Source organism: Coregonus clupeaformis, chromosome 30, assembly GCF_020615455.1.
Source record: "Coregonus clupeaformis isolate EN_2021a chromosome 30, ASM2061545v1, whole genome shotgun sequence".
NCBI classification, from domain to species: domain Eukaryota; kingdom Metazoa; phylum Chordata; class Actinopteri; order Salmoniformes; family Salmonidae; genus Coregonus; species Coregonus clupeaformis.
Genome location: NC_059221.1, coordinates 36536496 through 36555265, shown reverse-complemented (window position 1 = coordinate 36555265; position 18770 = coordinate 36536496). Strand labels below are relative to the sequence as shown.

The following is an 18770-nucleotide window of genomic DNA, read 5'->3' as shown; positions in this document are numbered from 1 at the left end:
TCCTACTCCTTCTGGTGTATACCCCGGCAGTAGGGGTGGCGTTGGTGGGGGGTTGTATACCCCTGGGGGTCATATCACCCTCCACAACCCCTCTAGTGTTGTGTGTGTTTGTTCACCCTATTCTAGCTAACTGTGTGGAATCTATTGTGTTTCCTGTTCTTGTTACCTGTGTTATTACAGGTGATATCTATTTGTCCGTCCAACCTGTCTGTCCAACCTGTCTGTCCAGCCTGTCTGTCCAGCCTGTCTGTCCAACCTGTCTGTCCAACCTGTCTGTCTGTCCTGCTTCACGTTGGCCATGTGTCTTTGTTTTGTCTTTCATGTGTTCCTTTCTCTTTTCCTCTTGATGTTTCTTCATGATTTTATTACCTTTTAATTCTATGATTTTTCCTTTGCACAATATCTTAACAAAAGCCCATACAGTACATCTAGAACCTAGATTGCATACACCTAGCTCAGAGTTGATGGTAAGTAGTTAGTAGTGATAGTAGATGTAATATTAGTTGTCTCGTTAGACAATGTGGTCCTATAGATGCTTTACATAACAGAAAGGTTTCAGGACTGAATATAATCAATATCGCTAGACAATAAGAGGGCCAGGAAAGGGCCTTCTCCATTCTGCCACTGTGTGTGTGTGTGAGGGTGGGTGAATGGGCATGGGTGTGTATGCTTGTGTGTGTGTGTGTGTGTGTGTGTGTGTAGGAGCTGCAATTGGTTTCAGTGGACCTCCCTCCCTACAAGCCTCCTTATCTCTGTGGACAAGCCATCTGTTTGCCCAGACCATGGTGTTCTGTTCTTAAAGGAGGGAGGGGGGAGGGTTAGTGTAGGTGGAGGAAGGGTAGGCTTTAGTTTGGGGATGAACACACACACACACACATAGAGAGGGGTCGTTGAACAAACAAAAGTGAATCTGTAACCCTCTATCCAGAGATACAAATAAATATTTAATAACCTATTGTCATCGCCCTCAACCCCCCGTCTCTTTCTACCTCTCTCTCGTTCTCTCTCTCTCTCCACCTGTTATGTTACAGTAAAAGGAGTAAAGGGTGATTGTGTTGCAATTCCACACTGACACTACAGCCCTGACCACACACTACAGCCCTGACCACACACTACAGCCCTGACCACACACTACAGCCCTGACCACACACTACAGCCCTGACCACATACACACTACAGCCCTGACCACACATTACAGCCCTGACCACACACTACAGCCCTGACCACACACTACAGCCCTGACCACACACTACAGCCCTGACCACACACTACAGCCCTGACCACACACTACAGCCCTGACCACACACTACAGCCCTGACCACACACTACAGCCCTGACCACACACTACAGCCCTGACCACACACTACAGCCCTGACCACATACACACTACAGCCCTGACCACACATTACAGCCCTGACCACACATTACAGCCCTGACCACACATTACAGCCCTGACCACACACACACTACAGCCCTGACCACATACACACTACAGCCCTGACCACACACACTACAGCCCTGACCACACACACTACAGCCCCTGACCACACATTACAGCCCTGACCACACACACACTACAGCCCTGACCACATACACACTACAGCCCTGACCACACACTACAGCCCTGACCACACACTACAGCCCTGACCACACACTACAGCCCTGACCACACTACAGCCCTGACCACACACTACAGCCCTGACCACACACTACAGCCCTGACCACACACACTACAGCCCTGACCACACACTACAGCCCTGACCACACACTACAGCCCTGACCACACACTACAGCCCTGACCACACTACAGCCCTGACCACACACTACAGCCCTGACCACACATTACAGCCCTGACCACACACACTACAGCCCTGACCACACACTACAGCCCTGACCACACACTACAGCCCTGACCACACACTACAGCCCTGACCACACACACACTACAGCCCTGACCACACACTACAGCCCTGACCACACACTACAGCCCTGACCACACACTACAGCCCTGACCACACACACTACAGCCCTGACCACACACTACAGCCCTGACCACACACTACAGCCCTGACCACACACTACAGCCCTGACCACACACACTACAGCCCTGACCACACACACACTACAGCCCTGACCACACACTACAGCCCTGACCACACACACACTACAGCCCTGACCACACACACACTACAGCCCTGACCACACACACTACAGCCCTGACCACACACTATAGCCCTGACCACACACTACAGCCCTGACCACACACTACAGCCCTGACCACACACTATAGCCCTGACCACACACTACAGCCCTGACCACACACTACAGCCCTGACCACACACTACAGCCCTGACCACACACTACAGCCCTGACCACACACTACAGCCCTGACCACATACACACTACAGCCCTGACCACATACACACTACAGCCCTGACCACAACACACTACAGCCCTGACCACATACACACTACAGCCCTGACCACACACTACAGCCCTGACCACACACACTACAGCCCTGACCACACACTACAGCCCTGACCACACACACTACAGCCCTGACCACACACTACAGCCCTGACCACACACACACTACAGCCCTGACCACACAGCCCTTAGATCGGCAGAAGGACCACACCCAAACATTGATCTCTTTTTCATCTCTGTTTGTAATTATTTGTTTGTTTATTTGAGTTGTTAATCCATTAACCATTTCTTTGCTTTCTGACTTTTTCTCTCTTTAACAGTTTTCTTCTTTACGTGCCTTTTGTTTAGTCAACTATGTGTGAATGTTGTATGTGTGTGTGTGTGTGTGTGTGTGTGTGTGTCTCTCTCTTTCTGTGTGAGTTCACAGCTTGCCTTACCTTGCCTGCATGCCCAAAGAATATTCTTCCATACAGTACATTGTAGAGCCAGGGTGTTTGTGTGTGTTAACTGTGTATCCTGTGTTGCAGGATGAAGAGGATTCTAAGCAGGGATACAAAACAGGTATGTATGGTGCCTAGAGGGGGGTAATTTTAGATAGCATATACATTATAAAGTCCTGAGACCATATTTCACCACTGTCTCTGTATAGCTAGGAATTCTTTTTCTGATACACTACATAAGTGGTGACGGTTCTCACCTCTTTATCTCGTTCTCTTTCCTTCCCACACTCTTTCTTTACTCTCTCTCTCACCTCTTTCTCTCTGTCTCTCTCCTCCTCTTTTCCCTCCTGCTCCCTCCTCTCTTCCCCCTATCTATCTAATTCTCCCCTCCTCCTCCCTCTCTCTCCTTTCCCTGCTCACCTCTCTCTCAGTTCTGGAGTGTGGTCAATTTCCCATGGAAGGGGATCAGATGGCTGAGGGGAGGCATGGTGTGTCCAGGGTGGAGGTGTCAGAAGGTAGGGGGAAGGGGACCTTGTCGGGGCCTGCTTGGCCACAGGAGCTGGCCTGCTCCCTGTGCAAACGGTTGTTCAGCAGCCTGGAGCAGCTCAGGGAGCACGAGTACCGCCACACCCTGTCCCTCATGGCCCTCTCCCTGGACTGGCCTGACCTGCAAGACCCCCTAGCCGACCACCACCACAACCACCACCACAACAAGACTCAGGCCTTCTCTCTGGGCCCCATTCACTCCCAGTCTCTCTATTGCCCCCCGGTGGCTGAGCCTTTCCCAGCACGGTACCTCTGCTCCCAGTGTCCAGCCACCTTCACGCTCAAGTCCAATGCAGACCGGCATGAGAAGACCATCCACTTCAAGAGGAAGCTGATGCAGTGCACCTACTGTCTGAAACACTTCAGAGACCGAACTGATCTACACAGACACCTCTCCTCCGTACACTCCAGAGAGAGAGACCACTCTTGCCCGGCCTGTGCCAAGGCATTCAGTACCCAGAAGAACCTGGCAACGCACGTCAAGGTGTGCTGCCAGGTGGGGGTAGGGGTAGGGTCAGGGAGAGGGGTCGGCATGGGGGTGGGGCAGGGTGGGGTTACCGAGAAACTGTGGGGCTTGCACAGGTAGACGCCCATAGCAACCATAATAATCATCATCACCATGTGAACGTGGTCGATTGAGCATGAAGGCATACAGAGATATAAATAGTAGACACACATACACACACACAACCACACACAGACACACGCACACACAAACACACACACAAAGACACTATACCCATGTCGATGAATGACCTGTGGTCTCATTGCACTGAAGAGGATCACTTCCTCCCTAAACCTGTATCTCTCTTCCCATTGGACGAGAGTAGATCTGAGCGGGACCGATAGGGGTTATATGTAAGAGCACTAATATATTTTCTACAACCTGTGTAATATTTGTAAGTATTTGTACATTTATAAGATTAAAGACTGATCTTTCATAAAAAGTACACTACATGACCAAAAGTATGTGGACACCTGCTCGTCGAACGTCTCATTCCAAAATCATGGGCATTAATATGGAGTTGGTCCCCCTTTGCTGCTATAACAGCCTCCACTCTTCTGGGAAGGCTTTCCACTAGATGTTGGTTTATTGCTGCGGGGACTTCCATTCAGCCACAAGAGCATTAGTGAGGTCAGGCACTGATGTTGGGTGATGGGATTGAGGTCAGAGCTCTGTGCAGGCCAGTCAAGTTCTTCCACACCGATCTCGACAAACCATTTCTGTTTGGACCTCGCTTTGTGCACGGGGGCATTGTCATGCTGAAACAGGAAAGGCCTTCCCCAAACTGTTGCTACAAAGTTGGAAACACATAATCGTATAGAATGTCATTGTATGCTGTAGCATTAAGATTTCCCTTCACTGGAGCTAAGGGGCCTAGTCCGAACCATGAAAAATATCCCCAGAACATTATTCCTAATCCACCAAACTTTACAGTTGGCACTATGCATTCGGGCAGGTAGCGTTCTGTAACCGTCGGACTGCCAGATGGTGACGTGTGATTCATCACTCCAGAGAACATGTTTCCACTGCTCCAGAGTCCAATGGCGGCGAGCTTTACATCACTCCAGCCGACGCTTGGCATTGCACATGGTGATCTTAGGCTTGTGTACGGCTGCTCGGCCATGGAAACCCATTTGATGAAGCTCCCGACGAACAGTTCTTGTGCTTCCAGAGGCAGTTTGGAACATGATAGTGAGTGTCGCAACCGAGGACAGATGATTTTTACGCACTACGTGCTTCAGCACTCGGCGGCCCCGTTCTGTGAGCTTGTGTGGCCTACCACATCGCGGCTGAGCCGTTTTTGCTCCTAGATGTTTCCACTTCACAATAACAGTGCTTACAGTTGACCGGGGCAACTCTAGCAGGGCAGAAATTTGACGAACTGACTTGTTGGAAAGGTGGCATCCTATGACGGTGCCACATTGAAAGTCACTGAGCTCTTCAGTAAGGCCATTCTACTGCCAATGTTTGTCAGTGGAGATTGCATGGCTGTGTGCTCCTGTCAGCAACGGGTGTGGCTGAAATAGCGAATCCACTAATTTCAAGGGGTGTCCACATACTTTTGTAAATACTGTACAGTAGGCGGCGGCCTATATTTCTGAGAAGCCTTTAGGCATCTTTTTAAAAACCACAATTGCTATGCAAAGTGACCAGTGAACATGTACTGTAACGGCTCACCTGAGTTCCAGCTTTGTTTTATTATGTATCAATAATATGTGTCTGTTTGTCTGTCTGTTTGTCATTCTGTACAGCTGTCACTTGTTTATGGAGTGCATTGATTGAATGATCAGGGGTGCTCATATCGCATTGTTGGTGCTGTTGTTGAAAATAGCTCTAGGTAGAATCAGGTCTAGAATCAGCTTACCTTTGTTAAATCCTCATCGTAACCATTAGGGGGGAAAGCACAAAACGGACCTTAGTGGAGTGTATAGCGGAACCTTTTTTCTTCTACTTTGGTGCTTGGGGTGTTTATTCTATCCCCAAGCCCCCTGTCTCCCTTTGTGTCACCAGTCAGGGCTCAGCTGAAGCTCTCTTCTCCATATTAGGCGGGGAGATGTGTATCTCCTACTCTTTACGTCCAACTAAAACTGCTCATAAACTGACCCCTAGCCACCACACATCAGCACCTCCTGCAGGTAATCCTATGTACTACACATTCACTGTCAGCGTTGATACAGTACACTAACATCAGAGGTTGGCTCTGGTAGCAGAGTGCCATAACCCTATCCAGTCTGAAACAATGCTACAATAATCTGTTTTTAACTTTTATTCAAATCAGGAAGTCTCATTGAGACAACACATCTCAGATGTAAAAACAGAGGGCCGTCATACATTCAGAGCAGGCCTACAATAACTTCAAATGTGACACATACAACAGCCCTTAGGGGGTAATGTTCACCCAAATTGTCTTGCACTGAAGTATGCCTAGTTGGATTTGAGGAAAGGTATCGCTCTATGTTTTGGCACAAGGTGTTCCTCTCCTTTATCTGCTTTGATATGAAATAAGTTGACTGGTGAAAGCAGGTGTCTGTGAAGGGCATTTTACATGTTTTCCTACATCCGTCCTGTGTTGACCTGTGTTGTTTTTAGATCAGTGGAGATGAAAGGAGTACCAAGCCACTTAAAACAATAGAGACACACTGGCGGGGGGTTGGGGTGGGGTTAGGGTTAGAGTTGTTTCAAGTCCCTTTCTCTCTGTGCGCTGACCCCAATCCTCCTAACCCCCTCCATAAACCCAGCTGAAGGAGAATAGTAATTGGCTCTTCTCAGCTCCAGCCCTGACTGACCTACGACCCCTCAAGTAAAGAGGAAGGGTCATTGTTACCTGGGATCCTTGGGACGTCCAACTCAGACGTTACCCTATTGAAGTTGAAATGTAAAATGGTTACGGTAAGGGTTAAAGTTAGGGTTATGGTAAGGACATCCCAAGCATCCCAGATAACACTAACATAAGAGGAATTGGGCAGAGGAGGGCCATGACCTCTCTGATGTCATAGGAACGAGTGGAAAGTCCGGGAGGAAGGGGGAGGATTGGAGAGGAAGGGGGAGGATTGGAGAGGAAGGGGGAGGATTGGAGAGGAAGGGGGGGGATTGGAGAGGGATAGGTGGAAAGAGGAGTGGAGAGAGAGAGACAGAGAGAGAGACAGAGAGACAGAGAGACAGAGAGACAGACGATTGGGGAGGGAGATAGAAGACAGACAGGGAGTAATAGTTGTGGATGGCAGGGTGGGACTGAGAACTAGGACAAACCTATCACTTACTGTATATTAAATTGAATTCCTTATAGACTGCTTGTCTTCCTCCTGCTTGTTACTGCATGAAAACAAGGTGCGTTGAAGGCGTTTTGCATGTATAATTTGGTTGTTGGATTGATGCTATTTCAGTAACTGAATTATAGAACCACAAAGCTCTCTCTCTCTCACTCTGTCTGGCAGTCCTTAAGGACAAACGTGTCACAGTGTTTGAGTGGTCTGACGAAAATGCTGTCTCGCCACAAACGCTACTCTCTGAGAGCTAGGACTCCTAAAATAGCCCCCCTCCACTTCCTCATTCTGAGGGAGAAAGTGTATTTTCTTTCTGTTTGATGTGACAGTAGTACAGTTGCATAGGGAAATTAGCTGTCATGTCCTAATTTTATGGAAGTGCATCAACCAATTAACCAATCAACCAACCACTCATTCAATCAAACAGCAAGCCGGGTGTCAAACCCCAAAGGGCAATGACAATCTAAAGCTGTGTTTGTCAGTCCAGGTCAATGTGTGTCCTGTTTGTGCCCATACTGTGAATATTAGTCAAAGGGAAGAGGCCCCTTCCATGGAACCTTAGGGGCTTCAGCCTATAGAGATCCTATTCAATTATTAAAGTATTCTAATTCCTAATTCAATGCCATAACCATTATGACTTGTCAAAAGTAGTGTGCTCTGGGGTGTCATTTGAGACGTGCCCCGTATGTCATTTTGGTGTTTTCCACATAACCAGGTATGAGAATAGACCAACATGTTAAGTGGAACTTGTCATCTTGTTTAAGGAACTCGTCCCTGAGCTGGCCTCAGAGAGAATGACTGTTCTGGCCTATGGTCAAAACAGGAAAGCAGGCTAGGCTCCTCTCATGTGGAACCAGACTGGTTAGGAGCCAGATGCTATTATCCATTTTTATAAAGAGCCAATGAGGCGGATTTCGGTTGCAATATTGGGATTTTCTTTAGTAAATTCTTAGGGCAAAAATACAGTGCATTTTAGACTGTGTTTTTTTATCTTTTAATTCCAAATATCATATATCAATATGTATTTGTGTAAAGTTTGACGCAATTTCTAGGGTAGTTTGTATTCTGTAATCAATAAACTGTGAACGAAAACCCATTGGGAGGTTGATTATTTTGTTGTTGTGTTTGTGTGCTGTAGTAATGTAGAAATATACTGTACACACATACTATATAAAGTCATGCATTTTATACACATACTTTTTCCTTTCCTAAATTGTCTAACCAGGTACGTAATACACTGCTCAAAAAAATAAAGGGAACACTAAAATAACACATCCTAGATCTGAATGAATGAAATAATCGTATTAAATACTTTTTTCTTTACATAGTTGAATGTGCTGACAACAAAATCACACAAAAATGATCAATGGAAATCACATTTATCAACCCATGGAGGTCTGGATTTGGAGTCACACTCAAAATTAAAGTGGAAAACCACACTACAGACTGATCCAACTTTGATGTAATGTCCTTAAAACAAGTCAAAATGAGGCTCAGTAGTGTGTGTGGCCTCCACGTGCCTGTATGACCTCCCCTACAACGCCTGGGCATGCTCCTGATGAGGTGGCGGATGGTCTCCTGAGGGATCTCCTCCCAGACCTGGACTAAAGCATCCGCCAACTCCTGGACAGTCTGTGGTGCAACGTGGCGTTGGTGGATGGAGTGAGACATGATGTCCCAGATGTGCTCAATTGGATTCAGGTCTGGGGAACGGGTGGGCCAGTCCATAGCATCAATGCCTTCCTCTTGCAGGAACTGCTGACATACTCCAGCCACATGAGGTCTAGCATTGTCTTGCATTATGAGGAACCCAGGGCCAACCGCACCAGCATATGGTCTCACAAGGGGTCTGAGGATCTCATCTCGGTACCTAATGGCAGTCAGGCTACCTCTGGCGAGCACATGGAGGGCTGTGCGGCCCCCCAAAGAAATGCCACCCCACACCATGACTGACCCACTGCCAAACTGGTCATGCTGGAGGATGTTGCAGGCAGCAGAACGTGCTCCACGGCGTCTCCAGACTCTGTCACGTCTGTCATATGTGCTCAGTGTGAACCTGCTTTCATCTGTGAAGAGCACAGGGCGCCAGTGGCGAATTTGCCAATCTTGGTGTTCTCTGGCAAATGCCAAACGTCCTGCACGGTGTTGGGCTGTAAGCATAACCCCCACCTGTGGACGTCGGGCCCTCATACCACCCTCTTGGAGTCTGTTTCTGACCGTTTGAGCAGACACATGCACATTTGTGGCCTGCTGGAGGTCATTTTGCAGGGCTCTGGCAGTGCTCCTCCTGCTCCTCCTTGCACAAAGGCGTAGGTAGCGGTCCTGCTGCTGGGTTGTTGCCCTCCTACGGCCTCCTCCACGTCTCCTGATGTACTGGCCTGTCTCCTGGTAGCGCCTCCATGCTCTGGACACTACGCTGACAGACACAGCAAACCTTCTTGCCACAGCTCGCATTGATGTGCTATCCTGGATGAGCTGCACTACCTGAGCCACTTGTGTGGGTTGTAGACTCCGTCTCATGCTACCACTAGAGTGAAAGCACCGCCAGCATTCAAAAGTGACCAAAACATCAGCCAGGAAGCATGGTCACCACCTGCAGAACCACTCCTTTATTGGGGGTGCCTTGCTAATTGCCTATAATTTCCACCTGTAGTCTATTCCATTTGCACAACAGCATGTGACATTTATTGTCAATCAGTGTTGCTTCCTAAGTGGACAGTTTGATTTCACAGAAGTGTGATTGACTTGGAGTTACATTGTGTTGTTTAAGTGTTCCCTTTATTTTTTTGAGCAGTGTATATATGTGCATATTGTATGAGTATGTAAAAATCATTATTTTGGTTGTAGATATAGACTATGTTCTTACTTTAATTCCCCCTACCATGATTCCACATTGGCAGAGTGAGTCAGGTTGAACAATCAATCTGGGTCTTATGACTTGAGGACATTTTGTGCAAATTTCCCATTGACACATATGCAGGATCTGTATGAAACTTTGAGTTACGCCCATGTTTCCCAACGAAGTCAGGCATAACAGTGTGAGGCTGGATGAGGCGTTGTGTTCATACTCTCCATTCTTTCTAATCCACATTCCGTTTATGTCAGGTAAACAGCCTGTGTGTCATGTTGATTGGGTGTTCTTCTCAACCAATATATTAAGCTTCTTGCCCTGCTACATATAGTCAAAATCCGGATAAGACACACACGCACGCACACACGTCTGCTTGAGCATCAACTTAGCCTTTCGTGGAGTCCAGACTTTGATCTAATGGGCTTAGTGGAGGCTGTAAAAGCTGAATAACAGCAGTGTGGTTTTACTGCCCTGTTTATACTATGTGTGTGTAGGGTTCCAGGATCTTTCAATATGGCAACCCTATGTGTGTGTCCTGTCCCCCTTTTGCCTGACTTCACCTCTGTAAATATCCAGCAAGTCCTCGACATGTGTTGATCTCATTAGTACCTGACTCCTCCTGTGGTTTACCTCTTACTGTATATAATGTGGCGATGTAGAGCTATCATGTAAGGATAATCAACGAGGGGTTATGCGTTCACTGGAAAATAATGCACGATGTGGAAGGTGTGGTTTTAGCGGAGTGGAACTAACCTTCCGTGCATTATTTTCAAGAGAACGCATAGAGCCCTGAGTTGATTATCCCCTTTATACCTGGGCTATAAATTAACATATTTGCCGCTATAAATTTATTAATGTGCCAGTAGAAATGGGACAACATCCACTAAAGTAGCTAGCAAGTTTACTAGCTAGCTAGACAGCTACAGAAGTTGCCATGGTAACCAAACAAACATACTTGCTAGCTTATAATAATAAATAAATAAAGCTAACCAAACCCTCATCCTAGCTTGATATTATGAAAATCAAATTCAGCAATGCCAATAATGTTTTCAATTCGACTTTTGTTTTCAAAAGCAGCTCAAAAATAGAACATACAAGAATAAATGTTTTGTCATGTTCTGTCAGCCAATCAGCATTCAGGGCTCGAACCACCCAGTTTATTAACCCCTTTATAAACTGGGTGGTTTAAGCCCTGAATGCTGATTGGCTGATAGCTGTGGTATATCAGACCGTATACTATGGGTATGACAAAACATTTATTTTTACTGTTCTAATAACGTTGGTAACCAGTTTATAATAGTGTAATGAAACAGGCAGGGAGCAGGTCTCGATCCCTCAACCTTCTAGCCCGAAGTCCAGCGCGCCATCGACTGTGCCCCAAAAGCATGCTCACGTGGCAGAGTCGATATCCACGCTTATAAACCCAGAGTTGTTACACAACTCCCTCCTTTCAAAGTGCGCGTCCCCGCGCTAGCTCACAACTCAACATCTTACAGGAACGCGCTCACCGGCCAAGCACACGCACATTCGTGGATGCAAGGTGCGATCACTTCTGACACCAATGTAATGAAACAGGCAGGGAGCAGGTCTCGAACCCTCAACTTTCTAGCCGAAGTCCAGCGCCCCATCGACTGTGCATGCTCGCGTGGCAGAGTCGATATCCACGCTTATAAACCCAGGGTCGTTACAATAGCAATAAGGTGACAACACATTTGCCATGCTGATCCTCAACATGGGGGCCCCTCAGGGGTGCGTGCTCAGTCTCCTCCTGTACTCCCTGTTCACCCATGACTGCATGGCCAGGCACGACTCCAACACCATCATTAAGTTCGCCGACGACAGAACAGTGATAGGCCTGATCACCGACAACGATGAGACAGGGAGGAGGTCAGAGACCTGGCCGTGTGGTGCCAGGATAACAACCTCTCCCTCAACGTGCTCAAGACAAAGGAGATGATTGTGGACTACAGGGAAAAAAAGAGGACTGAGCACGCCCCCATTCTCATCGACAGGGCTGTAGTGGAACAGGTTGAGAGCTTCAAGTTCCTTGGTGTCCACATCACCAACAAACTATCATGGTCCAAACACACCAAGACAATTCGTGAAGAGGGCACGACAAAGCATATTCCCCCTCAGGAGAATGAAAAGATTTGGCATGGGTCCACAGATCCTCAAAAAGTTATACAGCTGCACCATCGAGAGCATCCTGACTGGTTGCATCACCGCCTGGTATGGCAACTGCTCGACCTCCGACCGCAAGGCACTACAGAGGGTAGTGCGTACGGCCCAGTACATCACTGGGGCCAAGCTTCCTGCCATCCAGGACCTCTATACCAGGCGGTGTCAGAGGAAGGCCCTAAAAATTATCAAATACTTCAGCCACCCTAGTCTGTTCTCTCTGCTACCGCACGGCAAGCTGTACCGGAGCGCCAAGTCTAGGTCCAAAAGGGTTCTTAACAGCTTCTACCCCCAAGCCATAAGACTCCTGAACAGCTAATCATGGCTTCCCGGACTATTTGCATAACATTGTTGGTTATGGGCTTGTAAGTAAGCATTTCACTGTAATGTCTACACCTGTTGTATTCGGCGCATGTGGCAAATACAATTAGATTTGATTTGATTTGAAGGCACCTCGGTTTTGTGGTATATGGCCAATATACCACGGCTAAGGGCTGTATCCAGGCACTCCGCATTGCGTTGTGCATAAGAACAGCCCTTAACCGTGGGATATTGGCCATATACCACACCCCCTCGGGTCTTATTGCTTAATTATCCAAGCCCTGCTGTGTTGTAATCTCTCTCTATCCTCTCTCCCCCTTTTACCTGACTTCACCTTTGTACGTATTTAGCTCTTCCTAATTTTTTATCTGACCTCACGTGTGTATTGATCCCCACCTAATTCATCCTGAGTTGATCTATTATGTAATGTGGATATGTAGATCTATTGTAGGACTTTAGCCAAGCCTTACTGTGTCTAATGTAATATCTCTACCTCTTTTCCTCTCTCTCTCTCTCTCTCTCTCTACCTGAGATATGTTCTTTGTGTGATCCAATAAACTAGATCCTGAATAAAGAGAAACCTCTTCTACAGGGAGTAAACAGGATATTGTTGATTTGTTCCTGGTTGTTGTTGTTGATAATGTCTTGAGTTTGTAGTTTATTCATACCTTCCTATTTAGACAGACTAGTTGCTAGGGAAACTCTAAGTTTGACTGACATTTAGGTGGGCATCGGAGTTGGTAATACCATAGAATTAGGAATTAGAATACTAGAATGGACATGAACCTTCTTATGATGGGATAAAGGTCAGCCATTTTGATCAGGGAGTTGGTCAACCATGGTTTGCCACTGCTGTGATAATATATTGTGTAAAATAATGAATTTGAAGAATTTGTCTGCACTGTATGTTTGTTAGCTAGCTAGCCAGCCAGTTTTAGATGAATGATTCCATAAATGTGTCTAATTAACTGCCAATAGGCCAACATTCCATTCAAACAATGCAGTCAATCCACAGCCATACACTGGCTGAAATCAGTTGATAAGAGGACTTAGACAAGTTGTAAATGCAACAAGTACTGATATTGTATCTTATAAAACTGGTTGTTTGGATCCTGGATGCTGATTGGACAAGCAGCGTTCCAAGCCGTGCTGTATTGGCCATCACAGGCACACTATGCCTGCTAACAGTTCCATCTGAAAATGATCATTGCGTCTCCATAAGAATATCATGTTCATGTTACTGTACGAATCATCTCTTGTATTCATCTACACTCGCACATTATTTCCACTTACTTCCAGCCTAGCATTTAGTTTGGTACAGCGTGGGTTAATATAAGCCTCACTGTCTGCCCGACCTTGAAACAATGTTCCACTTTTGAATTTTGATCTCTGTAATCTTATAAAGCTTTGATCAATTTAACCTGTCACTCAAATTGCACATCTAACTGATGTAGTCCCCTGTAGCTCAGTTGGTAGAGCATGGCGCTTGCAACGCCAAGGTTATGGGTTCGTTTCCCACGGGGGACAGTGTGAAAATGTATGCACTCACTAACTGTAAGTCACTCTGGATAAGAGTGTCTGGTTAATGTAGAAGTTTTAAACCTTTTAAATAAACTACTCTGCCAAGTCACATTGCCTTAACTGTGGTTTAACTTTTAATGCTGAATAGATGCAAACTATTCTCTCTCTCTCTCTCTCTCTCTCTCTCTCTCTCTCTCTCTCTCCTTTCTCTCTCTCTCTCTCTCTCTCTCTCTCTCTCTCTCCCCTTTCTCGCTCTCTCCCCTTTCTCTCTCTCTCTCTCTCTCTCTCTCTCTCTCTCTCTCTCTCTCTCTCTCTCTCTCTCTCTTCACAGTGAATGACTTCACAGTGATCCGTAAGAAGTTTAAGTGCCCCTACTGTAGTTTCTCTGCCATGCACCAGTGCATCCTGAAGAGGCACATGCGCTCCCACACGGGCGAGAGGCCCTACCCCTGTGAGATCTGTGGCAAGAAGTTCACCAGGAGAGAGCACATGAAGAGACACACACTGGTGAGTACAGTGCAGTAGCAGACAGTTGCCACCGGAATGCAGCAGTGAGCTGAGTCACACACTTGCCATGCTGTTCGCTATAGCACCTTTCCTGGAGTCAAATGACCTAGTGGCCTCATGTGTGGAATATTATTCATATTTTTCATAATTTCATAATTAATAAACATGATTTTTTTTTAAACGCAGAAAATCCGGTGTTACTATGTCAAACAGTTTTATTATATTTCAGTCTTCTGTGATGGATATAAAGTGTAATATTGGGATGTAAACTCAAAATTGAATACATTTCAACTCTATATCTGACATGGTACAGGTGTCTTATTTTTTAAAGCCAATAACCATGTGTGTGAGGTGTATACTTTTGTTTCAAAGTATACTGAACGAAAAAATATAAACGCAACATGCAACAATTTAAAAGATTTTACTGAGTTACCGTTCATATAAGGAAATTAGTAAATTGAAATAAATTCATTAGGCCCTAATCTATGGATTTCACATGACTCAGCACCACCCCCCCTCAGACGATCCCGCAGGTGAAGAAGCCGGATGTGGAGGTCCTGGGCAGGCGTGGTTACACGTGGTCTGCGGTTGTGAGACCGGTTAAACGTACTGCCAAATTCTCTAAAACGACGTTGGAGGCAGTTTATGGTAGAGAAATGAACATCCAATTCTCTGACAACAGCTCTGGTGGACATTCCTGCAGTCAGCATAACAATTGCACGCTCCCTCAAAACTTGAGACATCTGTGGCATTGTGTTGTTTGACAAAACTGCAGATTTTAAAGTGGCTTTTTATTGTCCCCAGCACAAGGTGCACCTGTGTAATGCTCATTCTGTTTAATCAGCTTCTTGATATCCCATACCTGTCAGGTGGATGGATTATCTTGGCTAAGGAGAAATGCTCACTAACAGGGATGTAAACAAATTTGTTTCAGCTCATGAAACATGGGACGAACACTTTACATTTATATTTTTGTTCAGTGTAGATTTGTTTGACTACCAAGAAACACTCTGTGTGACCCTGATTTAGCCCACTGCAGTAATTAAGGAAGCGCCGTTAGGCCCAGGTCTAGGATCAGTTCATCCTCTCTTAATACTAACTTTACGCATGTGGGGGGAAAATGCTAGCCCCTTCACCTTCTTTGTTCACAGAATCAAGATTCAAGAATCAAGATTTTGGCATTTAAGATGTTTTCTACTTACCCAGTCAGATTAACTAGTGGATACAATTTGTATGTCTGTGCGTGCAGTGTGAAGGAAGTTAGAGGTAGTTTCGCGAGCCAATGCTAGCTAGCGTTAGCACAAGGACTGGAAGTCTACAGGTACAGTAGCAAACGCTAAAGTACCTGTAGACTTCCAGGCTCGCGAAACTGCTTAATTGCCAGAATCTTGCAGTATCCCTTTAAAGGACTGGATATATGAACATAAATCTAAAAGTAACATTCTAGCCCTGCTCCCCCTTTTTCCTGCTCCGTCTCTTCCCTATTGCACACACACACACACACACACACACACACACACACACACACACACACACACACACACACACACACACACACACACACACACACACACACACAATCTGGAGAGGCCACAGAAATTAATATCTGTGGTTAGAGGCAGATGAAAGCTAGAGCAGAGCAGGATGTACTAGCACTCAGCTGCTGTTCTGTGCTGTGCTCTGGGGAGAGGAGTTCAGAGAGCAGAGAAACATCCACTATCAGACTACAGGCCAGCCCAGCAGGAGTCAGGAAGAGACGAGAGGGGAAGAGGGGGGAGGGTTAATTAAGGAATATGACTGGGCTTAGCTTTGAGTTCTCATGATATTGCAATGCCAGAGAATGCCGTCTAGAGAGTCTTCGGCCAACATCTGTGCTGATATGTGTGTATCTCTCCTCCAGGTCCACAGTAAAGATAAGAAGTATGTGTGTAAGGTCTGCAGCCGGGTCTTCATGTCGGCAGCCAGCGTCGGAATCAAACATGGCTCTCGTCGCCATGGTGTCTGTGTTGACTGTTCTGGGCGGGGCATGGACCACAACGGGGAAGCAGGCGGAGACATGTCCCCCGAGGACGAGCTGTATCCCGGCGACCACCGTTTCCACGACGACCAGGTGGAGTGCGAAGGCGACGGAGAGGGGGAGGAAGAGATGATGACGGAAGGGGATGGAGAGATGATGGGAGAGGGGGATGAGGAGGGAGGAAAGTGGAAGGATGACTCAGGGATGATGACGGAGGGGGACGGAGCGATGGATAATGACAAGGAGGAGAGCGACTCCTCTGCGCCAGAGGGGGAGCAGCACAACGGGGGAGAGAAGGATTTCAGCTGGATCTCTTAGGATCCTATGGGATCATTTAGGATCTATTGTGGATCTTGGGCAGACACAGCTCTCTTTACCCATGTGTACATGGGCCTTCCTCTAAGTGGGGTATGTGGGCGATACGCGACAATTATCTAAACATTTGACAGATGCCATACACACACACACACCACACATACACACATACACACACACCACACATACACACACACACACCACACATACACACACACGCACCACACATACACACACACACCACACATACACACACACCACACATACACACACACACACCACACATACAGACACACGCACCACACATACACACACACACACACCACACATACACACACACACACCACACATACACACACAAGCTGAGCCCTGTGCTGATGATATGACTGCCATGGCGGAAAGAGAGCAATTGAGAGAAAAAATTATGTTTTGTTGGTTTTGTTGGTTTGTTTGTTTCTGATGAGGACCAGACCAGAGTCTGTCCATTGGTTTAGATGTTCACCTCCATCACACTGGGACCAATGAGGACGTCTTAGCTGATTTTGAACCATGACTGTTTGTGGTCACAGTTGCTATGGATATGACGGATTGTTAACAGTTTGGGAAAACACCAAGGTGGTGTCTTGTTGCCATGCAGTCCTATTTGGGGACAGTCTCTACTTTGGGGACAGTCTCTACACCTGGGGACAGTCCCTACACCTGGGGACAGTCTCTACTTTGGGGACAGTCTCTACACCTGGGGACTACTCTACTCATTATGGGGACAGTCTCTATACCTGGGGACAGTCTACTCATTATGGGGACAGTGTCTACACCTGGGGACAGTCTCTACTCATTATGGGGACAGTGTCTATACCTGGGGACAGTCTCTACACCTGGGGACATTCTCTACTCATTATGGGGACAGTCTCTATACCTGGGGACAGTCTACTCATTATGGGGACAGTCTCTACACCTGGGGACAGTCTCTACACATTATGGGGACAGTGTCTACACCTGGGGACAGTCTCTACTCATTATGGGGACATTCTCTATACCTGGGGACAGTCTCTACTCATTATGGGGACAGTGTCTATACCTGTGGACAGTCTCTACACCTGGGGACAGTCTCTACTCATTATGGGGACAGTGTCTATACCTGGGGACAGTCTCTACTCATTATGGGGACAGTGTCTATACCTGGGGACAGTCTCTACTCATTATGGGGACAGTGTCTATACCTGGGGACAGTCTCTACTCATTATGGGGACAGTGTCTATACCTGGGGACAGTCTCTACTCATTATGGGGACAGTGTCTATACCTGGGGACAGTCTCTACACCTGGGGACAGTCTCTACTCATTATGGGGACAGTGTCTACACATGGGGACAGTCTCTACTTATTATGGGGACAGTCTAATCATTTTGGGGACAGTCTCTATTTATTTGGGGGACAGTCTTAATTCATTTTGTGGACAGTCTATTTATATGGGACACAGTCACTATTCCTTTTGGGGACATTCTCTATTCATTTGGGGACAATATTTATTCATTTGAGGGACAGTATTCATTCATTTGGGGGATAGTCTCAATTAATTTGGGGGACAGTCTATTTTCATTTGGGGTCTCTATTAATTTGGGAACAGTCTCTATTTATTTGGGGGACAGTCTCTATTCATTTGGGAACAGTCTCTATTAATTTGGGAACAGTCTCTGTTCATTTGGGAACATTCTCTGTTCATTTGGGAACTGTCTCTATTCATTTGGGTACATTCTCTATTCATTTTGGGGACAGTCTCTATTCATTTTGGGGACAGTCTTTATTCATTTGGGGGACAGTATTCATTCATTTGGGGGACAGTCTCTATTCATTTGGGGGACAGTCTCTATTCATTTGGGG

At 46.6% G+C, this 18770-nt stretch overlaps 1 protein-coding gene across 1 annotated transcript in view; it reads left to right on the top strand.

Moving 5' to 3' along the window:
- The window catches only part of LOC121545321 (zinc finger and BTB domain-containing protein 46), a 113137-nt gene extending 96040 nt beyond the window's left edge, over positions 1-17097 (top strand). Inside the window, exons 5-6 of the mRNA XM_041855738.2 lie at positions 14384-14559; positions 16460-17097. Coding sequence (XP_041711672.1) covers positions 14384-14559; positions 16460-16894 — 611 coding nt within the window. The 3' untranslated portion in view covers positions 16895-17097. The remainder of the gene's footprint in view (positions 1-14383; positions 14560-16459) is intronic.
- The last annotated feature ends 1673 nt before the right edge of the window (positions 17098-18770 follow it).